General features: G+C 38.6%; 1 protein-coding gene across 1 annotated transcript; it reads right to left on the bottom strand.

Annotated features, from left to right (window-relative positions):
* Positions 1 to 282: 282 nt before the first annotated feature.
* On the bottom strand, positions 283 to 21,358 carry LOC309865146 (centromere protein Q-like; the record flags this gene model as incomplete). The annotated part of the gene is made up of 4 exons (XM_082731353.1): positions 283 to 441; positions 17,041 to 17,115; positions 17,251 to 17,370; positions 21,290 to 21,358. The coding sequence occupies 4 exons, from the start codon at positions 21,356 to 21,358 to the stop codon at positions 283 to 285; spliced, it is 423 nt and encodes a 140-aa protein (XP_082587479.1).
* Positions 21,359 to 25,523: the final 4,165 nt, after the last annotated feature.

Genomic DNA, 25,523 nt, shown 5'->3' with positions numbered 1-25,523 from the left:
CTCAGGTCCCATGGGGTCACAGAAGGATGGGGGGGAGTCTGAGTGTAGCAGAGCTATATGTATTAAAGCGGGGAAGGTGGCTACAGAGACAAAGCTGAGTGAGCTCTCAGCTTGGGGGTTACCTTATACTGTGATCTGTGGCACTGTTAGACTACTTGCTCTTTGAGCAGAGACCCCACAAGTGTCAGATCTGGGAAACGCCCCTGGAAGAGCAGACCAGCAAGAATCTGTTGGGTTTGAAGACTCCAAATGGGACTGTGTGTCAGAGACAGAAATGCTCAGTCACAGTCCGGGTGTGCAGCCGGAGACCAAGGAGACAGGAGTGATTGAGGGTATTTCTCCAAGGACGCACTGAGGAGTGCGGCTCCAAGCTCTCTGCTTCTCTGGGCCAGAAATTGAGAGGCTGTTTTCATTCCCATCCTCCCGAGCTCTAAGGAAAGTCTTCAGGGAACAAAAGCGCCTGAGAGCTAAGATTACTTAGCCTAATCCCTGGCAAGGGCAGAGCAATTCTGCCTTGGGCAAAGACATTTGAGAATCACTACAACAGGCCCCACCCCTAGAAGATGAGAACACCCAGCGAAGACCTAGCTCACTGATCAAAAATAGCAGAATTCCAAAGGGGGGAAAGCAAAGCCTGGAATTCATGGCTTTCCCCCATGATTCCTTAGTCTTACAAAGTTAATTAATTTTATTAAATTTCTTTTTCTTATTCTAATTTTGTTAACTTTTACTCTTTCCTGTTTTAACGTCTTTTAACCAGTTTATCTTAACAATATCTTTCTTTAAAAAAATCTTTTTGAAGGGGAGGAGTCAAGATGGCGGAGAAGTAGCAGGCTGAGACTACTTCAGCTAGCCGGAGATCAGCTAGATAGCTTATCTAAAGATTGCAAACACCTGAAAATCCATCGGCAGATCGAAGAGAAGAAGAACAGCAATTATGGAAACAGAAAAACAACCACTCTCTGAAAAGTAGGACCGGCGGAGAAGTGAATCCAAACCTACGGGAAGATAGACCCCGGGGGGAGAGACCGGCTCCCAGCAAGCGGCCGAGCAACTGCGCACAAAATCAGGACTTTTAAAAGTCTGTTCCGCCGAGAGACATCGCTCCAGAGGCTAAACCGGGGCAAAGCCCACGCGGGGTCAGTGTGGCCTCAGGTCCCGCAGGGTCACAGAAGGATCGGGGTGTCTGAGTGTCGCAGAGCTTGCGGGTATTGGAACAGGAAAGCTGGCTACAGAGACAGAGCCGACAGTAAGCTCGCAGCTTGGGGTTACCTTGAACCAGTCGCAGGCTGGGTGAGCTCGGAGCGCAGCCGGAGGTCAGGCAAACGGGAGTAACTCGGCGCTGTTCTCTGAGGGCGCACTGAGGAGTGGGGCGCTGGGCTCTCGGCTCCTCCAGGCGGTAGACCAGGAGGCCGCCATTTGTATTCCCGTCCGCCGGAACTCTACGGAAAGCGCTCAGGGAACAAAAGCTCCTGAAAGCAAACCTGAGCGGATTACTCACCCCGGCCCCTGATAAGGGCGGTGCAATTCCGCCTGGGGAAAAGACACTTGAGAATCACTACACCAGGCCCCTCCCCCAGAAGATCAACAAGAAATCCAGCCGAGACCAAGTTCACCTACCAAGGAGTATGGTTTCAATACCAAGGAGAGCAGCAGAATTCCAGAGGAGGAGAAAGCAAAGCACGGAACTCATGGCTTTTTCCATGTGATTTTCTTTAGTCTTGCAGTTAATTTAATCTTTTTCTTTTTCATTTTTTGTTTTTTTTTTCACGCCTTCTGGTTAAATTATTTTTTAACTTTTACCTTTTTATTTTTTAACGTTTTTTAAGTAGTTTATCTAATATATATATTTTTTTCGTTTTTATATTTTTATTATCTGTTTTCTTTTTTTAAAATTCTTTTCTTTTTTTTTTTTCCTTTATCTTTTTTCTTTTTTTTTCTTTCTTTCTTCCTTTTTGAACCTCTTTTTATCCCCTTTCTCCCCCCTCACGATTTGGGATCTCTTCTAATTTGGTTAAAGCATATTTTCCTGGGGTTGTTGCCACCCTTTTAGTATTTTACTTGCTCCTTCATATACTCTTATCTGGACAAAATGACAAGACGGAAAAATTCAACACACAAAAAAAAGAACAAGAGGCAGTACCAAAGGCTAGGGACCTATTCAATACAGACATTGGTAATAGGTCAGATCTAGAGTTCAGAATGACAATTCTCAAGGTTCTAGCCAGGCTCGAAAAAGTCATGGAAGATATTAGAGAAACCCTCTCGAGAGATATAAGAGCCCTTTCTGGAGAAATAAAAGAACTAAAATCTAACCAAGTTGAAATCAAAAAAGCTATTAATGAGGTGCAATCAAAAATGGAGTCTCTCACTGCTAGGATAAATGAGACAGAAGAAAGAATTAGTCATATAGAAGACCAAATGACAGAGAATAAAGAAGCTGAGCAAAAGAGGGACAAACAGCTACTGGACCACGAGGGGAGAATTCGAGAGATAAGTGACACCCGAAGACAAAACAACATTTGAATAATTGGGATTCCAGAAGAAGAAGAAAGAGAGAGGGGAGCAGAAGGTATACTGGAGAGAATTATTGGGGAGAATTTCCCCAATATGGCAAAGGGAACAAGCATCAAAATTCAGGAGGTTCAGAGAATGCCCCTCAAAATCAATAAGAATAGGCCCACACCCCGTCACCTAATAGTAAAATTTACAAGTCTCAGTGACAAAGAGAAAATCCTGAAAGCAGCACGGGAAAAGAAGTCTGTAACATACAATGGTAAAAATATTAGATTGGCAGCTGACTTATCCACAGAGACCTGGCAGGACAGAAAGAGCTGGAATGATATATTCAGAGCATTAATGAGAAAAACATGCAGCCAAGAATACTATATCCAGCTAGGCTATCATTGAAAATAGAAGGAGAGAATAAAAGCTTCCAGGAAAAACAAAAGCTGAAAGAATTTGCAAACACCAAACCAGTTCTACAGGAAATATTGAAAGGGGTCCTCTAAGCAAAGAGAGAGCCTACAAGTGGTAGATCAGAAAGGAACAGAGACCATATACAGTAACAGTCACCTTACAGGCAATACAATGGCACTAAATTCATATCTCTCAATAGTTACCCTGAATGTTAATGGGCTAAATGCCCCTGTCAAAAGACACAGGGTATCAGAATGGATAAAAAAACAAAACCCATCTAAATGTTGCCTCCAAGAAACTCATTTTAAGCCCGAAGACACCTCCAGATTTAAAGTGAGGGGGTGGAAAAGAATTTACCATGCTAATGGACATCAGAAGAAAGCAGGAGTGGCAATCCTTATATCAGGTCAATTAGATTTTAAGCCAAAGACTATAATAAGAGATGAGGAAGGACACTATATCATACTCAAAGGGTCTGTCCAACAAGAAGATCTAACAATTTTAAATATCTATGCCCCCAACGTGGGAGCAGCCAACTATATAAACCAATTAATAACAAAATCAAAGAAACACATAAACAATAATACAATAATAGTAGGGGACTTTAACACTCCCCTTACTGAAAAGGAAAGATCATCCAAGCAAAAGATCAGCAAGGAAATAAAGGCCTTAAATGACACACTGGACCATATGGACATCACAGATATTCAGAACATTTCATGCCAAAGCAACAGAATACACATTCGTCTCTAGTGCACATGGAACATTCTCCAGAATAGATCACATCCTCGGTCCTAAATCAGGACTCAACTGGTATCAAAAGATTGGGATCATTCCCTGCATATTTTCAGACCACAATGCTCTAAAGCTAGAACTCAACCACAAAAGGAAGTTTGGAAAGAACCCAAATACATGGAGACTAAACAGCATTCTTCTAAAGAATGAATGGGTCAACCAGGAAATTAAAGAAGAATTGCAAAAAATCATGGAAACAAATGATAATGAAAATACAACAAACAGAATCTGTGGGACACAACAAAAGCAGTCCTGAGAGGAAAATATATAGCGGTACAAGCCTTTCTCAAGAAACAAGAAAGGTCTCAGGTACACAACCTAACCCTACACCTAAAGGAGCTGGAGAAAGTACAAGAAAGAAACCCTAAGCCCAGCAGGAGAAGAGAAATCCTAAAGATCAGAGCAGAAATCAATGAAATAGAAACCAAAACAACAATAGAACAAATCAACGAAGCTAGGAGCTGGTTCTTTGAAAGAATTAATAAAATTGATAAACCCCTGGCCCGACTTATCAAAAAGAAAAGAGAAAGGACCCAAATAAATAAAATCATGAATGAAAGAGGAGAGATCACAACTAACACCAAAGAAATACAAACTATTATAAGAACATACTATGAGCAACTCTACACCAATAAATTTGACAATCTGGAAGAAATGGATGCATTCCTAGAAACATATAAACTACCACAACTGAACCAGGAAGAAATAGAAAGCCTGAACAGACCCATAACCAGTAAGGAGATTGAAACAGTCATTAAAAATCTCCAAACAAACAAAAGCCCAGGGCCAGACGGCTTCCCGGGGGTATTCTACCAAAAATTTAAAGAAGAACTAATTCCTATTCTCCTGAAACTGTTCCAAAAAATAGAAATGGAAGGAAAACTTCCAAACTCATTTTATGAGGCCAGCATCACCGTGACCCCAAAACCAGACAAGGATCCCATCAAAAAAGGGAGCTATAGACCAATATCCTTGATGAACACAGATGCGAAAATACTCACCAAAATACTAGCCAATAGGATTCAACAGTACATTAAAAGGATTATTCACCACGACCAAGTGGGATTTACTCCAGGGCTGCAAGTTTGGTTCAACATCCGCAAATCAGTCAATGTGATACAACACATCAATAAAAGAAAGAACAAGAACCATATGATAATCTCAATAGATGCTGAAAAAGCATTTGACAAAGTACAGCATCCCTTCCTGATCAAAACTCTTCAAAGTGTAGGGATAGAGGGCACATACCTCAACATCATCAAAGCCATCTATGAAAAACCCACCGCAAATATCATTCTCAATGGAGAAAAACTGAAAGCTTTTCCGCTAAGGTCAGGAACACGGCAGGGATGTCCATTATCACCACTGCTATTCAACATAGTACTAAAGGTCCTAGCCTCAGCAATCAGACAACAAAAGGAAATTAAAGGCATCCAAATCGGCAAAGAAGAAGTCAAATTATCACTCTTCACAGATGATATGATACTATACGTGGAAAACCCAAAAGACTACACTCCAAAACTGCTAGAACTTATACAGGAATTCAGTAAAGTGTCAGGATATAAACTCAATGCACAGAAATCAGTTGCATTTGTCTACACCAACAGCAAGACAGGAGAAAGAGAAATTATGGAGTCAATCCCATTTACAATTGCATCCAAAACCATAAGATACCTAGGAATAAACCTAACCAAAGAGGCACAGAATCTATACTCAGAAAAGTATAAAGTACTCATGAAAGAAATTGAGGAAGACACAAAGAAATGGAAAAATGTTCCATGCTCCTGGATTGGAATAATAAATATTGTGAAAATGTCTATGCTACCTAAAGCAATCTACACATTTAATGCAATTCCTATCAAAGTACCATCCATCTTTTTCAAAGAAATGGAACAAATAATTCTAAAATTTATATGGAACCAGAAAACACCTCGAATAGCCAAAGGGATATTGAAAAAGAAAGCCAACGTTGGTGGCATCACAATTCCGGACTTCAACCTCTATTACAAAGCTGTCATCATCAAGACAACATGGTACTGGCACAAAAACAGACACATAGATCAATGGAAGAGAATAGAGAGCCCAGAAATAGACCCTCAACTCTACATTCAACTAATCTTTGACAAAGCAGGAAAGAATGTCCAATGGAAAAAAGACAGCCTCTTCAATAAATGGTGCTGGGAAAATTGGACAGCCACATGCAGAAAAATGAAATTGGACCATTTCCTTACACCACACACAAAAATAGACTCAAAATGGATGAAGGACCTCAATGTGAGAAAGGAATCCATCAAAATCCTTGAGGAGAACACAGGCAGCAACCTCTTTGACCTCAGCCGCAGCAACATCTTCCTAGGAACAACGCCAAAGGCAAGGGAAACAAAGGGCAAAAATGAACTATTGGGATTTCATCAAGATCAAAATCTTTTGCACAGCAAAGGAAACAGTTAACAAAATCAAAAGACAACTGACAGAATGGGAGAAGATATTTGCAAATGACATATCAGATAAAGGACTAGTGTCCAGAATCTATAAAGAACTTAGCAAACTCAATACCCAAAGAACAAATAATCCAATCAAGAAATGGGCAGAGGACATGAACAGACATTTCTGCAAAGAAGACATCCAGATGGCCAACAGACACATGAAAAAGTGCTCCATATCACTCGGCATCAGGGAAATACAAACCAAAACCACAATGAGATATCACCTCACACCAGTCAGAATGGCTAAAATAAACAAGTCAGGAAATGACAGATGCTGACGAGGATGCGGAGAAAGGGGAACCCTCCTACACTGTTGGTGGCAATGCAAGCTGGTGCAGCCACTCTGGAAAACAGCATGGAGGTTCCTCAGAATGTTGAAAATAGAACTGCCCTATGACCCAGCAATTGCACTATTGGGTATTTACCCTAAAGATACAAACGTAGTGATCCAAAGGGGCACGTGCACCCGAATGTTTATAGCAGAAATGTCGACAATAGCCAAACTATGGAAAGAACCTAGATGTCCATCAACAGATGAATGGATCACGAAGATGTGGTATATATACACAATGGAACACTATGCAGCCATCAAAAGAAATGAAATCTTGCCATTTGCGACAACATGGATGGAACTAGAGCGTATCATGCTTAGTGAAATAAGTCAAGCAGAGAAAGACAACTATCATATGATCTCCCTGATATGAAGAAGTGGTGATGCAACATGGGGGCTTAAGTGGGTAGGAGAAGAATAAATGAAACAAGATGGGATTGGGAGGGAGACAAACCATAAGTGACTCTTAATCTCACAAAACAAAACTGAGGGTTGCTGGGGGGAGGGGGTTTTGGAGAAGGGGGTGGGATTATGGACATTGGGGAGGGTATGTGCTTTGGTGAGTGCTGTGAAGTGTGTAAACCTGGTGATTCACAGACCTGTACCCCTGGGGATAAAAATATATGTTTATAAAAAATAAAAAATTAAAAAAAAATCTTTTTGAATCTTCATTATTATAGTCATATTTTATCCTTCATTGTATCTAACTTTATATTTTGTATACATATAGGGTTTTTTCTTCTAAAAATTTTTGTGATACAACTTTTAATAAATCAAAATATACCCTAAATCTAGCACAGGGCTTTGTTCTAGTCTCCCGCCTGAGCAAATTCTCTCCATTTTTTTTTTCTTTCTTTTCTCAACTAACTAATCTTATCACTCCCTTTATAATTTTATTATAATTTCCATCTTTATAGTTATATTCCATTCTTTCATCATTTTTATCATTTTTTATTTGTGTGTGTATATATAGTATATATACACATATATATTTCTTTTTGTAAAATTTTGGAGGTAGTTTATTTTAAGAGACCAAAATACATCCAAAATCTAGAGGGTGGCTCTGTTCTATTCACCAGTCTAATATATGTATGTATTTAAAAAAAATTTTTTTTAACTTTTTTTAGATCCTCCTTCTCCCACATTTTGGGGTCTGAGTTGGTTAATGCACATTTTTCTGGGGTCTTGGCCACCCTTTTAGTATTTTATTCTCTTGTTCATATACTCTTATCTAGATATAATAGAAAGGCGGAAAAACTCACCACACAAAAAAAGAACAAGAAGCAGTACCGAAGGCTAGGGACCTAATCAATATGGACATTGGTAATGTGTCAGATCTAGAGTTCAGAATGATGATTCATGATTTGGGATCTCTTCTGATTTGGTTAAAGCATATTATCCTGGGTTGTTGCCACCCATTTAGTATTTTACTTGCTCCTTCATATACTCTTATCTGGACAAAATGACAAGGCAGAAAAATTCACCACAAAAAAAAAAAAAAACAAAAAAAACAACAACAATAGGCAGTCCCGAAGGCTAGGGATCTCATCAATATAGACATTGGTAATATGTCAAATCTAGAGTTCAGAATGACAATTCTCAAGGATCTAGCCAGGCTCGAAAAAGGCATGGAAGATATTAGAGAAACCCTCTTGGGAGATATAAAAGCCCTTTCTGGAGAAATAGAAGACTAAAATCTAACCTAGTGGAAATCAAAAATCTATTAATGAGGTGCAATAAAAAATGGAGGCTCTCACTGCTAGGATAAATGAGGCAGAAGAAAGAATTAGTGATATAGAAGACCAAATGACAGAGAATAAAGAAGCTGAGCAAAAGAGGGACAAACAGCTACTGGACCACGAGGGGAGAATTCGAGAGATAAGTGACACCCTAAGACGAAACAACATTAGAATAATTGGGATTCCAGAAGAAGAAGAAAGAGAGAGGGGAGCAGAAGGTATACTGGAGAGAATTATTGGGGAGAATTTCCCCAATATGGCAAAGGGAACAAGCATCAAAATTCAGGAGGTTCAGAGAATGCCCCTCAAAATCAATAAGAATAGGCCCACACCCCTCACCTAATAGTAAAATTTACAAGCCTTAGTGACAAAGAGAAAACCCTGAAAGCAGCCCGGGAAAAGAAGTCTGTAACATACAATGGTAAAAATATTAGATTGGCAGCTGACTTATCCACAGAGACCTGACAGGACAGAAAGAGCTGGAATGATATATTCAGAGCATTAATGAGAAAAACATGCAGCCAAGAATACTATATCCAGCTAGGCTATCATTGAAAATAGAAGGAGAGATTAAAAGCTTCCAGGAAAAACAAAAGCTGAAAGAATTTGCAAACACCAAACCAGCTCTACAGGAAATATTGAAAGGGGTCCTCTAAGCAAAGAGAGAGCCTACAAGTGGTAGATCAGAAAGGAACAGAGACAAAATACAGTAACAGTCACCTTACAGGCAATACAATGACACTAAATTCATATCTCTCAATAGTTACCCCGAATGTTAATCAGCTAAATGCCCCAATCAAAAGTCACAGGGTATCAGAATGGATAAAAAAACAAAACGCATCTATATGTTGCCTACAAGAAACTCATTTTAAGCCCGAAGACACCTCCAGGTTTAAAGTCAGGGGGTGGAAAAGAATTTACCATGCTAATGGACATCAGAAGAAAGCAGGAGTGGCAATCCTTATATCAGATCAATTAGATTTAAAGCCAAAGACTATAATAAGAGATGAGGAAGGACACTATATCATACTCAAAGGGTCTGTCCAACAAGAAGATCTAACAATTTTAAATGTCTATGCCCCCAACGTGGGAGCAGCCAACTATATAAACCAATTAATAACAAAATCAAGGGACGCCTGGGTGGCTCAGTTGGTTAAGCAGCTGCCTTCGGCTCAGGTCATGATCCCAGCGTCCTGGGATAGAGTCCCACATCGGGCTCCTTGCTCTGCAGGGAGTCTGCTTCTCCCTCTGCCTCGCCTTCCACTCTGTCTGCCTGTGCTCGCTCTCACTCTCTCTCTGACAAATAAATAAATAAAATCTTTAAAAAAAAATAACAAAATCAAAGAAACACATTTACAATAATACAATAATAGTAGGGGACTTAACACTCCCCCCCCCCCACTGAAACAGACAGATCATCCAAGCTAAAGATCAAAAAGGAAATAAAGGCCTTAAATGATGCACTGGACCAGATGGACATCAGAGATATATTCAGAACATTCCATCCCAAAACAATAGAATATACATTCTTCTCTAGTGCACATGGAACATTCTCTGGAATAGATCTCATCCGGAATCACAAAGCAGGTCTCTACTGGTACCAAAAGATTGGGATAATTTCCTGCATATTTTCAGACCACAATGCTCGAAGCTAGAACTCAATCACAAGAGGAGATTTGGAAAGAACCCAAATACACGGAGGCTAAAGAGTCCAGGGCCAGACAGTTTCCCAGGGGAGTTCTACCAAGCATTTAAAAAAGAATTAATTCCTATTCTCCTGAAGTTATTCCAAAAAATAAAAATGGAAGGAAAACTTCCAAACTCATTTAATGAGGCCAGCATTACCTTGATCCCAAAACCAGACAAAGACCCCATCAAAAAAGAAAGTAATAGACCAATATTATTGAGGAACACAGATGAAAATTCTCACCAAAGTACCTCCCAGTGGATACAATGGTACATTAGAAGGATTATTCACTACAACAAAGAGGTATTTATTCTAGGGCTGCAAGATTGGTTCAACATCTGCAAATTAATCAGTGTTATACATTAATAAAAGAAAGAATAAGAACCATATGATACTCTCAGATGTTGAAAAAGCATTTGACAAAGTACAGCATCCTTTCTTGATCAAAACTCTTCAAAGTGAGGGATAGAGGGCACATACCTCAATATCATCAAAGCCATCTATAAAAAAAACCCACAGTAAATATCATTCTTAATAAAGAAAAACTGAAAGCTTTTCTGCTGAGGTCAGGAACATGGCAGGGATGTTCATTATCACCACTCCTTTTTAACAGAGTACTAGAAGTCCTAGCCTCAGCAATCAGACAATGAAAAGAAATTAAAGGCATCCAAATTGGCAAAGAAGTCAAACTATCACTCTTTGCAGATGATATGATGCTTTATGTGGGAAACCCAAAAGATTCCACTCCAAATCTGCTAGAACTTGTACAGGAATTCAGTAAAGTGTCAGGATATAAAATCAATGCACAGAAATCAGTTGCATTTCTCTACACCAACAACAAGACAGAAGAAAGAGAAATTTAGAAGTCAATCCCATATACAATTGCACTCAAAACCATAAGGTACCTCGGAATAAACCTAACCAAAGGGGCAAAGAATCTGTACTCAGGTAACTATAAAGTACTCATGAAAGAAATTGAGGAAGACACAAAGAAATGGAAAAATGTTCCATGCTTACGGTTTGGAAGAACAAATGTTGTGAAAATGTCTCTGCTACCTAGAGCAATCTACAGGTTTAATCCAATCCCTATCAAAATTCCATCCATTATTTCAAAGAAATGGAATAAATAATCCTAAAATTTATATGGAACCAGAAAAGACCTTGAATAGCCAGAGAAATATTGAAAAAGAAAGCCAAAGTTGGTGACATCACAATTCCAGACTTCAAGCTCTATTACAAAGCTGTCATCATCAAGACAACATGGTCTGGCACAAAAACAGACACATAGATCAATAGAACAGAAGCCCAGAAATAGACCCTCCACTCTATGGTCAACTAATCTTTGACAAAGCAGGAAAGAATGTCCAATGGAAAAAAGACAGCCTCTTCAACAAATGGTATTGGGAAAATTGGACAACCACAAGCAGAAAAATGAAACTGGACCAGTGACACCCTTAACAACAATGCTGTGGTTAGACAGTTGGCCTGGAGTGGAATGTAGTTTCAAGAAGGAAATTGCTTGGCTTTCTGTCTCCAGAATTACCTGAGGCTCTGTGTTTTCATTGGTAAGCTGTTCTTGGGGAGTAACTGTGAAGAACCCCAGGCCCCACCAGTCCCTGTTGGGGGTGCTGGTTGTCTGAGCCCTTGCAGACTGAGATTCCCAAGGGCATTCAGATTCCCAGTTTCCCCCTCCACGTGTAGTACAGGGTTACAGGGCTTTGATTTTTGCTTTTGAGGACATTCTCACTTCCAGTGCTGTGGGTGGCCCACTTCAGTGGCATTTAGTAGCAGAGCCTTGAGGGGCCAAGTTGGTAAGCATATATAAGTTGGAACTAGGGTCTTGGACTTCTTTCTTAGTCCCTTTTCTTGTTCCTTACTCTCCTTTTGGGCGTGATTGTAAAAGATCTGGTTAGCAGCTCATGAGTGCCATTCTAGGGACCCTCTGGTCCAACAACCAACTTTTATCGAGTATCTGGGGCTAACTAGTTCAGAGATTTGTCTTTGAGAATAATCTCTGCCTTGGGAGAACTGGGGGAGATAGCCGTATTTAATTAGAGCCTCTCTCAACCTAAGAAGGCTATTGGGTTTTCCTCTTGAATTTGGGTGATGGTAGGCAACTTGGCACAATTCAGAGGCTTAATTAGTCTTTGACCTTCTTAATCCCTCAAGGATGCAAGCCTGGAAGTGAGCTCAGTACCAATTTTTGAGGGGATCATTAGGTTCCAATTGGGATACTGGACAAGGAGAATGTGGGCTCCATTTGGGAACTGGAAGTCACCAAAGGGCTAACCCATGCCTTGGTAATGAAGTTGCTGTTTGTCCCCATATTTTTCAGTGGTGGCCAGGATCCCACATTTCTCTGCCTTGGAGAGGGTTTGATTTAACGAGAGCAATGCATCATTCCATGTTAATTCAAACACGTGAGATTTTGGAAGGCTTCGATATATTTGTCTGGGTTGTTGGAAAATTTTCCAAGGTTCCCCTTTGTTTCAAGTCTTTCAATGAAAAGGACTCCTATACCCTAGCCACAGTAGCAGTCCTTTCCCTTGGTCCTTCTCCAGGTACATGTTCTTGGAAGGGATAAAGCCTCCAAGTACCAGTCCAGGTTCCATGTAGAGGGAGCTGACCTAAGACCCCAACAAACACCTTGAGGCCATAGGTAAGGAGATACTAGGGGTGGATGATTCTCTGCGAGAGTGCCATTTGCCTATATACCTTCAGTGTGGGTGTGGTAGTCCTTTGTCCCCCTCCCTGCCCTTTCCCAAGTGGCTGGCCACAGGAGAGAGCAGCCAGGAGGCTGGAATCAATCCTATACTGCTGGCACAGACCCTTATTTTCCTTTAAGGCCCAGAAACATTGTACATAGGGTACTTCTCTCCATTTTCCCTCATGTTTGCAAAACAAGTCTAATTGTAAAATAGTATTATAATTGATACTTCCCTCGGGTGACCATGTCTCCTCCTCCAATTTATATTGTGGCCATGTCTTGTTACAAAAGAAAGTAAGTTGCCTTTTCTTCAAGGTTTGTGGGTCAAAATGTTTCCAGATATTCAGGATGTATCTTAAAGGGGTACTGGTGTTGGTCAGGGAATTGCAGTTGCCCATCTATAGGAAGAGAGGAAAAGGCATCCCTTAAGTCAGTTCCTTATAATAGATCAGGAAGACCTTTCCTGATCTGATGGCCTGGGCTGTTGATGTGACTGACAACCAAGGCCCGTGTCAATTCTGTGAGGTGCTGGGAGTAGTTGTGCTTACCCAGGCTTGGCCCTAACTCTAGAGAGTGACCCTTGGCTCCCTAATATTTTTCTTTTTTGTCCCCTTGTTTCCTACCCATGGTACTTGAGGGTACTAATTATGACCTATTAAATCTCCCTGAGTAGTTAATGGAAATGCTAGACTTCTTTTGGCTTGTTGAAAGTTGGCATAATGGCATAACAGAATTGTCCTGTCAGGCATAGCCACAAAAAGAGGTTAGTAAAGGCCACCCTTTGGAGGGATATGATGGGGAACTTGGGAAGATGGAAGGTGCCTGGGTAGACATTAGTTTACCAGCTCTGTTTTGCCATTCCTACCTATAGGTGGTGAAGCCAATTTCGGGCAGTGGGGGAAGGGTCTACCTTAAAGTATAGATATGGGAATAACAATTTGTCAGGTGTAGTGAAGTGGTACCTGCCACTATGTGTGAGTACTCCTTCAGGCAGGTAATACAGACCTAGGCTTGTGGGGATTGGATCCTATCCATCATTTATGCAGAAAGAGAACCCACATTTCTTCTCTGTCTATGCACAAAAGAGATGATTCCAGTGATCTAATATAGGGATTAAAGTGGTGCCGGTGGGGGAAGCTTCCTGATGCACAGCATGGGCCAGGCCCCCAAGGAAGCCTTGGTTGCCAGCCCTTCTGGTCATTATAGTAATACACTCTTCCATCTGACCCAGTAGCTGTGGTAAGGAGTATGAGTCAGAGATGCCACCACAGGGCACATGGCAGAGGAGTAAGGCTGTTCCTCATCATGACAGGGAACTGTGTGTATGATCCCTTGGAGGCCGCCTGAACCATCTGCAAGAGGATGTCTGAGAAAAGAGCAGTAGAGGGTTTTTTGCTCGATGCCTGGATGGGCATGTAAGGAGCCAGGTCCCTCAGAGAGCCTTCAAGTGTCCTCCAAAGGTTAGTCTTGGTCAGGACCCTCAGTTGCTGCTCAGTTTTCTCTAGGTCCCTCACATCCAGTGGTCCAGCCTGAAACGAGGTCTGAGTCCTCATTGAACTGATATTCCCAACTTATGTTGGGGGGATCAATCAGAAAGAAGCCCAGAGAGCCTGTCACCAGAGATTTGAGAATGGCAGGCATGCTAATCTGCTCTTACGTGACTGATGGTGTCCACTGTTTTAACAAAATGGAGAGAGGCGCTTCCTGCTACTCAGAGTTAGATGTCCTTTATGTTGGTGGAGATCCTGGATGAAATCCCAAGAAATTATTTCGGGATTTTGTTTCTTTAATGCCCAAGGTTCTTGGTCATGCCACTATGAAGAATGAAGAGGTAGACCAGACGAAAAATGGTACCCAGCAAGCAGAGTTTATTGAGTGATAGTACAAAACTCCCAAAGAGGGAGGGGACCTGAGAGGGTCGCATTGGAGTTTCTAAGTCTAGGGGGTTTTATGAGCACTTTTGGAGAACTATTTTAAGCAACCATAGTGTTCTAAGGCATGCTGATCAGGGCTTTGATCACACATATGTCTACCTATTAGGTTAATGTTTATGTGCTGATGGCCTTTTTGGGCTAACATATGGGGACTTATGTCTTAACTGCCCTGGTTCATGATAGTGACAGATGCTTTGTTTCATTTTAAAACATCTTGCAAAAGTCATTTCTACAAAGGCTGCAAAACAAAATGCTAGTTCAAAATAGGATGTTTGTACTGTTTTGTCTTAGCTGTCCTGTTTCCATGTTTTCTTGTTGGGGACCCTGGTCCAGACCACCTAACTGTCTGACTAATTCCTAACATTGTTACAATGAGAAAAGGTTTACAGAAAGGGGTTTTTTGTTTGATTTTTCTTTTAAGGGAATAAATGTGCTTAGGTTCCTTTTAAATAAAATTATGCTTTGATGACAGTGGAAAATATTCATCATCTAGTCAATAATCCAACCAAAGAAATAAAATGTTCATGATACTCCCACAGGTAAACACACCTAGCAAATCTTAATTATGTCACAAAAGGTCTAAAGGGTTATATAAAAGAATAAAAGCATTTGGGGATTTCTCAAGTTCCAGATGACCAGACAGAAAATGCAAGTCATGAACTAAATAATAATGACTGCAAACAATTGTGTTTTTATGTGCTAGGCACTCTACGCACTTTCCATATATTGCATTACAGTATCACAGTTCCTCGGCACTAATCAATAAAAGAACTCCATTCAGCCATTGTAAATCATTAGAGAGCAGCTCAGGAAAACCACTGGATAAACAGCAACAGAAATTTGAGTTTCTAGATTTGACAACAATTAAAAATAGTTTTTAGAACTACATTAGATGCTACTAGATCTACAGAGGCTAATTTTAAGTGTATGGTAAAAATAAATCCCAAAGAAGCCTCAGCTTCAGCGGTATTATCATAGGCTAAATTTTACAAACTCATAAACTTTAAATTAATACAGAACAGACTAAAAAACTCTTAAAGGGCATCCAGTCTCTTATAGGCTTCTTCGATGAAAGTTAACATATTCTTTTTTTTTTTTTAAAGATTTTATTTATTTATCAGAGAGAGAGAGGGAGAAAGAGAGCACAGGCAGACAGAATGGCAGGCAGAGGCAGAGGGAGAAGCAGGCTCCCTGCCGAGCAAGGAGCCCGATGTGGGACTCGATCCCAGGACGCTGGGATCATGACCTGAGCTGAAGGCAGCTGCCCACCCAACTGAGCCACCCAGGTGTCCCGAAAGTTAACATATTCTTTATCTGGGATGAGTTATGGAGAATATCTGTCTCTCAGAAGAGCTTTATGGTTTGGAATTGATGTCAACATTTCTTTCTGTGGGTATATTAGCACAATTAATTTAAAATTTTTAAAAACTGAGATATAATTGACATATAACACCATATTAGCTTCAGGTATACCACACAATGATGTAATATTTGTGTATACTGCAAAATGACCACCACGGTAAGTCTAGTTAACATCTAGCACCATACATAGTTACAAATTCTTCTTGTGATATGAACTGTTAAGATTTACTCTCTTAACAACTTTGAAATATACAAGACAATGTTATTGACTACAGTCACTGTTATCTACATTACATCCCCATGACTGATTTTATAACTGCAGGTTTGAACCTTTTGCCCATGTTGATCCATATAAATAGTTTTTAACCTTTTATTATGAGAAATGTCAAATGTATGTTTAGAGAGAATGATACACTAAACCTTATATACTCATCAGCTAAACTCAGTAATCATCAACTCATTCCTATTCTTTCAAATTTGTATTATTCTGTTTTTCCTCTGGCTATTCCCTTTTCTTTCACTCTAAATGGATTACAGATAGGACTATTTTAAGTTATTTTTGAGAAACTTAAAGAGTTTCTACCACTATAAACATTTTACCATAATAGCTACTGGGAACCTGTGAAAACAGAGCCCAGTATATAGTCTGCTACAAATAACACAACATTATTTCATGATGAGTTATAGGCCATTATTAGAAGCATAAACAAACTCAACTATTGGAATTTACTTCCAGAAATCTACCTTGCAGTTACAACCACACAAATATCTAAAGATACATATACAAGCAATACTGAGCATTATTTGTAACTGCAAAAATCATTTATTTCCACCAGTAATTCACAAATTATAGTATGGTAGAATGCAATGTTATACAGTTATTGACAAGAATGAGAGATCCACATGAAAGATGCTCACAAAATAAGATGTTCAAACTATTCTGTCAAGTCAGTAAAATAATGTTGCCTACAAGCATATCATAGATTTCATTTGTCTTTAGAAAAAGGAAAAGGATATTATGGTTTTATATATGCAAGTCATAACTGATGATACAGTTGATATGGTAAATGGAGCATTTACCTGAAGTGTGGGTGCTTTGAGACTCTTCTGAGAAAGATCTGGAAGACAGAGTATCCCACTATCTATTTGAAACATCTAAAGTAAAAATAGAAAGCTACAGATTATTTCAAAAGGCTGATTTCTCTCTTCTTACATTCAAAAGTTGTCTTGCTGAGAGATAAGCATTAAAAAATTTATCCAGACTCAAGATATGCATCATTAAACAATTACCTGTTTTACTTTCTCCTCCCCTTCTTCTACCTCACTTGTCAGAACCTGAATTTTGTTCTTTAGGCTCTGAATATTCCCAGGCATTGACTCTATGGTTTCTGCTATTTTATCTATTTCTTCCTGAGTAAGAGATCAGAAAGTTAATGTTTTAAATTAAATACAGTATTGAATAAAGCCCAAATATGTTAATAGACATATTTCATAAATACCACATATATTGAAAAATTTTTAGAAGAAACTGGTAATTCTTTTTTCCTTTTGCAAAACAAACTTCTGAGAAACTAATTTACCAACTTACTAATTCATTACATGGAGATTTAATTTCCATGGAAGAAGGAAATACAACCCATGTACAAGAATATTTCCTCCATAACTCAGCAAAACTGCTGCAGCAGTTTTGAATACAACAGAGCCCAAGGACAGATGGCCTAAAAATCTGCTGTGCTGTGCCTATCCATCTCTAAGCCACTACGCACCCCTGGCAACCACTCATCTTTTTATTCTCCAGTTCTACCTTTTCTAACTCATCACATAGTGGCAGTCATACAGTATGGAGCCTTTTTAGTTTTGCTTCTTTCACTTGTGATTTATAATATGCACTTAAGGTTCCTCCATGTCTCTTTAGGGCCCAATAGCTTATTTCTTTTTAGTGGTGAATAATAGTCCATTGTCTGATATCCCACATTTATTTATCCATTCACCTAATGAAGGATATCTTGGTATTCCAACTTTTGGCAATTATAAATACAGCCGCCACAAACATCCATGTGCAAGATTCAAACATCCATGTACAACATACGAAGGCGCATGATGGCTGTATCATGTGGTAAGAAGAGGTTTCATTTTGTAAGAGACTGCCAAACTGTATTCTAAACTGGTTGTATCATTTAGCATTTCCCACCAGCTATGAGAAATCCTGTTGCTCCACATCCTCATCTGCCTTTGTTGTTGTCCACGTTCTAGATTTTGGCCATTCTAATTCTAGGAAGTGCATATTAAGTCTCCTTTCATCTACAGTTTTCCAGTCCAATTTTTTTGGATCTTTCCAATTGATTTGCACAGAAAACTAGATAGTTTGCTTTACAGAATTTGTGGGTCAGGTTTAACTTGTTCCTCGGTCCTGAATTTCCTGTAACTTGGTTTTTGGATTTTAGAGAGTCCTGTCCAATACCAATGTGTGTTACCACATGTATTAGTTTACTGTGCCTGCCCAAAAAACTGCCACGCCCTTGGTGTCTGAAATCAGAAATTTATTCTCTCACAGCTCTGGAGAGCAGTTGTCCAAAGCAAGGTGTGGGCAGGATAGTGCTCCCCCTGAAATCTCTGAGGGAGAATCCTCTCTTGCCTCTTCCAGCCTCTCCCAGACTTCCTTGTGGCTGCTTGCTCCAATCTCTGCATTTTTCACACAGCCTTTTCTTCCATGTCTCCTTCTCTTATTAAGGACATTTTTGTCTTTTTAAGGACATGAGTCTTTGTATTTAGGACCCAGCCAGGATAATGCAGGATGATCTCATCTTGAGATCTTTAATTATATCTGGGAAGACTCTCTTTTCCAATAAGGGCACATTTGCAGGTTCCAGAGCTAGGAGTTGGGCATATCATTTTTGGGGACACCAATCAATCCACTATAGAGGGAATGAATAACAACAATGAATAAAGAAAAGTTAATATAATAAGGACTAAAAATTTCCATTGTAGTTAAAAAAAATATTTTGGTCCACTGCTTTGGTTATCTTCTTTGGGTAGTCCTACTATACCTATGCCATATCTTCTATGCTGAGCTTTTACTTTGTCAGTTTTTCTCAACTTCAAAAAAAAAAATGTTTCTTTTTGATCCTTAAAATTTTCTCCTTTACTATTTATTTTAAGCATTTATTTGTTACATTTGCTTTAATTCTTCTAATGTAGTCTACATATCTGAAAAGCTTTTTCTTTTATAATTTTTTCCTAAATTCTGTGGCTTCAGTTTTTAGTATGTCTAATGCCGATATGATTTTTTCCATACCCTCTACTGTTTTTCTGAATTTCTTTCAGTTTGCTTAAGAATTAGGTTAGTGTTCATCTGTTTTGTGAACACACACTTTTAGCATGCTTTTGTTATCTGTGGATTGCTATTGTTTTGTCCTTATTTTTATATATTCTTATGCTAACTCTGGTTGTGAAATCCTATGGCTCTGTTCTTATGCAGAGGTCCATATAGATCAAAAACCTAAGCCCTTGCAGTTCCCATACCATCTTCTCAGTCTCAGAGACAGTGCTCACCACTGTCTTTTCTGTAGCACCATCAGCGAATGGGAGAGCTCAATGAATACAACTTCCGTTATTAGCTGATACAGGTTTTTGAAGTCACCCCCAAAACAGCTCCAGGCTACTGTGGGAAAAGGTAGTGATTGTAAGTAAGGAACATAACAGAAAACTGATAGATACAGACAAGACCTAAAAACTCCTAGTTCAACGGTTCTGTTAGGCCAGTGAAGAACTCTTGTGCCCAAAATGCAAACAGTGCTTCCACTGAGTAACTGGCCATCAAGCAAGCAAACCATAGACTGTTGTAATGCTGTGATATAAGAAATATGTATTTGGTTTTCTTTTCATTTAACTATATTTATGCTTTTTGCTAGAAAACAAATGCCCCTCAATATTACAGAAGATCACACTATCATTTGCTATCTCTGACCACTTTCAAGTGACTTACTCAAGTATTAAATATTAAGATAACTGCCATGATCACATTTTAAAACCTTTAAAATCACCTTTAAAAAAAAGCAAATTCACAAAAAAAGAGTAAGAACATGGTTACCGGGGCTGGGAGGGGAGAAAATAGGGAGAGGTTAGTAAAAGGTATAAATGTTCAGCTATAAGATAAAGGAGGTGTGATGATCTAATGTGAAAAACAAGGTGATTATAACGGGTAATACTGTACTGTATACTGAAAAATTTGATGAGAGAGAAGTTAAGTGTTCTTAACACACACAAAATAAAAAATAAATAATGTGAGGTGAAGGATATGTTAATTTACCAGATGAGGGAGTCCTTCACAATGTGTACATATATCAAATCACTACAATGTACACTTTGAATATCTTATAATTATAGCCAATAAAGCTGAAATTTTAAAAATACCTATGTCAGTGATATCCAACTATTCATTACACGGTGGAACTAGTGTCAGCGCTGAAAATATATTCTTGAAAAGTAGTAACAGGAATAAAAATTCAATATAACCTCACACTAGGAAGAAAGTAAGTTTCTATTTATATAATATGCAATTTATTATTTCATAATATACAAAAGTTATAATATATGTAATTAATTTATGATATATGTAAATTTGTTGCTCAGAGTCTAATGCACCCAATGTTATTCTCAATCATATGGAAAAACTGGAATAAATTGTGATTTTTGAATTATTAGAAATCCGTGGGGATGCATTCCTTGCATAAACTACTACCAATCCTGGATTTTCTAAATTGCTAACAAAGACCCAAGGACCATTATCTACACACTACTTTGAAATGGCTAAGGGATATATGGTCTAATCAACTTTAGTCTTAATAACTACTTAATAAGTCCTACAGTTCTCTTAACTGTTCAAGTATCCACTAACTAAAAGCCTGAAGTTAGTCATAATACCTAATGTTATCTCCCATTCTCTTCTGCAAGATAATGATTGAGAATCAGAATCGGCATTTGGACTAAGGTGTGCATCATAACTTTAAGCAGTTTGTCTAAGGTTGAGCTAAAAATAGGTCTCTTTTTCACATTTGTATAATGAGATCATATAGCACACACATCTCGAAGTTGTTTTGAGAATTAAGGGATATAACTACAAGTGCCTAGAGCAGTGCCTAGAACACAGAAAGCCCTCGTTACACGTTAGCCATACGATAATAACAATTAGTATAAAAGAAGAATTTAATGAAAACCCTGTTCTAAGATCTCGTATTTATTATTCAGAGAATATCATGATAGTTAAAAAAAGTTCTTATTCTCTTCCTCCTAACTCTCTAATTATGAACTCCCTGTTCAAATTTCATACCTGCAATAATGCCGGACGTTCTTCATTAGCTCTGTGCTGTGCTCTTTCCATTTTCAGTACATTTGACATGTTAGTTAAATCTTTCAGCTTTTTGGAAGGGACTTTAAGCATTTTACATAGTTAAGAAATCTTAGGAATAATAAAAAATATAATAATAACAATATAATGTAATAATTAATAGTAATTAATATAATATATAATCATAATATAATGAAAATATTATAATAATTAAAAATTATGTTTAATTTTTTATAACCATTTTTATTTTGCTTTGTTTTGTTGTGTTTTGAACTGTGTTTGCTGCCATCTTTTTTCTGTCCTCATATTCTCAAGGGCTATTATATTCTTTTATTAACAGTTGCTAACATTAGCAGTGACTTAGCCATAAAAAGCCGTGACACATTGTATAAGGTAGGAGAGCTCTGCTGATCTAGGGCAGGGCTTCTGCAATAGCTTTATGTTGTTAGAAGCTACTTATTTTGGGTGTTTTTGAGTCTCTTCCTTCCGGGTTCTGGCACCCTTTCGGTTGGTTGTTGACTTAGTATATCTTTTCCCTGGGTGTTATATTCCAGTTGCTGAGGTACCTGGGTGGCAGTAATCTGGATAATGAAGGCAGGCACAGCAATCTGGCAAAGTATGTCAGAGATTTGCCAGAGTGTAAAATATAATTCCCCTAGTGAGAGCTTGAACAAAGCCTCTCTGTTCCTCAGTCTTTTCAGCAAGCTGTTCTTGGTGTTCTTCTAGAGCCAGGACCAGAAAGAACTCAATGCGTCTGCTAACATGTCTGCAGCTCATGGGAGACAAGGGAGACCCACGTCACCTCAGGAATGCTCAGCTGAGAAGATAAATTACCATTCCCTGGGGATTCACAAACCTCTGCAAAGCAATAGTTCTCAAACCTCTCCTTTTTGGGTCTCTGCCACCTGGTTCCAAATTCTCATCAAACATAGAGGAGGGAACTTCTCTATCAGCTTTTCTTTCCTTCTTTGAATCCACGGTCTTCCATCCTCCAGTTAAACAGCAGGCTCAGTTATTGCTCAGCTCAGGACATGCCTTGTAGTTTGATTAGAAATATAGGATGAATGGTGCCTGTCTAGCTCAGTGAGTATAACATGTGACACTTTACCCCAAGGTCATGAGTTCAAGATCCACATTAGATGTTAAGCTTACTTTAAAAAAAAAGGGGGGGAGGGTGCTAGAATGGTAGCATACACAGTGTCACAGATAAGAAGAAAGGAGAACCTAAATAAAATTAAAGGAAAACTTCCCATTAAAAAAATTATATATATATATATATATATATATATATATATATATATATATATTATGCAAAGAGTGATTTAAAACTCAACTATAGGGATGCCTGGGTGGCTCAGTTGGTTAAGAATCTGGCCCTTGGTTTCAGCTCAGGTCATGATCTCAGGGTCATGTGATGGAGCCTCAAGTTGGGCTCCACGCTCAGCATGAAGTCTACTTGAGTTTCTCTCCCTCTGCCCCTCCCCCAGCTCTCTCTCTCAAAAAATCAACAAATCTTTAAAAAATAATAGCAAAAACAAGACAACTCTATTGAAAATAAGCTAACACTCTTTCACCTAGAAACCACTTGCTCATGAAATGAAAGATTAGATGACTCCTCCATCCACTTTCCCTTCTTCTTTTTGAAGATAGATGTTGCTGCTGTGCATGTATATTTATGTGGATGTGGATTGGTTGGATAGGTCAGCTAAGGTGAGTAGCAAGTGAGAGGAGTCAACAAAATTCATGAACGTCAGATCTCTCTAATCTGTACTTTAGTTCCTAAATCACCCACTTCTGTCCTGTCTAGCTCTAGATCTATGTTTTGTCCATTTGGGGGGAACAAAATCCGGTCTTTTCTAACTAATAACCTTAGCTTTAATCCTGGTCTTATTTCAGTTGGTATTCATCAATAATCTCTCCAAAAAATATCTACCCCAATTTTATCCAACCTAAATGACAGCAGCTCCAACAAGCACATCTTGTCCTTGTCAATCAGACATAGTCACTTCCTAGACCTCACCCATTAATATGCCAGGCCTTGAATTTAATTCCTGCTTAGTCTTTTACTATTTATGTGTTTTTAGAAAAAGTACTTTATCTCTCTTAATCTCTTTATTCACCTATAAAAAGCGATAATGCCTACTTTGTGAAGTTATTTTTGAGGACGAAGGATAACATTTTAACCCTTAAGAAAAATTAGAAGAAAGTTAAATCATCTTAATATTCTTTAATTTTTTTAAGTATTATATCAACTAGGAGTTTTCCATAAATTGTCCAAATTCACCCTTGCAGTCCCTCTGACTTAGATATTATCACTGAAGAAGCTGAGATTCTGACTAAAGGAGCTGGGGTTCAAGCTTAGATCTTGTAACTTCAAATATTGATTTTTTTACAACCAACTCCAAATGCTACTTCTAAAGATTAAGTTGTACAAGCACAGAGAAATGGATGTCTCTTGGTGGAATTTCAAGTATTAGTGAAAAGAGTGAGGGAGAGAGATCTTGGCACCACATAACCAGCAGCTTGATTACATCAGACCTAGGGAAGAGGGTCTTAGATGTGAGCATTCTGCGACTGCTGCCTGAATCATGATTCCTGTGGGGATATTTTAACCCCCAGCATTTGGAATTCATATATATTTCTCCTAAGAACCCATTTCTACCAGAGGCGCCCGGGTTGTTCATTAGGTTAAGCATCTGCCTCCTGACCTCATTTCAGGTGTTGATCTCAGGGTTGTGAGCTCAAGTCCCATATTGGGCTCCACACTGGGCATGGAGCTTTCTTTAAAAAACAAAAAAAAACAAAAAACTATCAATTAAAAATATCAGAATTTATAATCCTTCAATTTTTTTCCACTTCCAGATTTTTATAGATGAATTAGATAAAATGATGAAAGAAGTGTAAGTAACTTTTCTGGTTGCAAGGAATATCTGGTACTTACATTGAAAACATCCATTCTTGCGAAGTTCCCTTTTCTACACATGATGAATAGAACAATATTGCTCTATAAAAACAACAAAACCAAACAAGTAACTGATTTGTTCCCATGGTCAAGTTTCCACATTCCTGCTCCAAAGCAATGAATTAGGCAAACAGCTGCATCTTGCTTAATGTATGGGAATGGATGGCTGGCACAATACCCAGCACTCACAGAGTTAATTCTGGAGGGAAAAGTCTCAGGTCCTGTCCTGTCCTATTTCTGTCACTAATTAAAGTTCTGATCTACTCCAAAGTTTGTTGGATATGAAGGTCAATACATTAAAAAAAAAAAAAGACAAGATTTATTCTAAAAAATTTGGCTGATATTTTTGTCCATTTTTTCGCCAACATAAATCCAACTGTCAGCTTCCTGAATATTTTATGCTATTTTCCTATTTAAGTGGGGCCAGAAGTCCTTACAAAATACTGAATATTTTGCTCAACACCTCTTTGAAATAATTTTATTTTGAAACAATCTCAAGCTTTCAGAAAAAGCAATACAGCCCACAAAACTGTCTTTTCTGGATCCATGTAATTTTCTGGCTTCATTATCCCTGAATATTTCAATATAGTTCCAATAAACAAATCCTCTCTCAACCAAAACATAACCATCAAAACCAGTGGTCAGCTTAAGCTGCTATACCATGCTATACCAAAACACGCTGGGTAGCTAAAACAGCAGAAGTTCATTTTTCTCACAGTTCCAGAGGCAGGAAATTCCAAGATCAAAATGTTATTCTGTTTGGTTCCTGGGGAGCAAGCTCTTCCTGGCTTGTAGATGGCTGCCTTCTCTCTGTCCTCACTGGGTCTTTCCTGGGTGTGAGTAGAGAGAGAGGAGAGAAGTACAGGGAGAGTACTAAAGCCAATAGTCTAATCAGATTAGGATCCTGTCCTTATGACCTCATGTAACTTGAATCACCTGCTCAACGCTCTATCTCCAGATGTAATCACATTGGGAGTTAGGGCTTCCAACATTTAAATTTGGTTTGTTGGGGAGGCATAATGCAGTCCATAGCAACTATCAAATCCTGAGACCCTCATTCAAATTTCACCAAATGTCCTAATGATGAGCTTTGCTATAAAAAATCCAGTTCAGAATCACATTTTGAATTTACTTGTTATTCTCTCCAGCTCTTCATCTGTAACAGTGCCTCAGACTCATTGACTTTTATTTCTTTGACATTTTTGAAAATTATAGGCCAAGTTTTTTTTTTTTTTTTTTTTTTTTTTTTTTTTT

This window comes from Mustela nivalis (genome assembly GCF_964662115.1).
Source record: "Mustela nivalis genome assembly, chromosome: 5".
Taxonomy (NCBI): domain Eukaryota; kingdom Metazoa; phylum Chordata; class Mammalia; order Carnivora; family Mustelidae; genus Mustela; species Mustela nivalis.
Note: the sequence above shows the minus strand (reverse complement) of the source record. Positions and strands in the feature narration are given on the sequence as shown.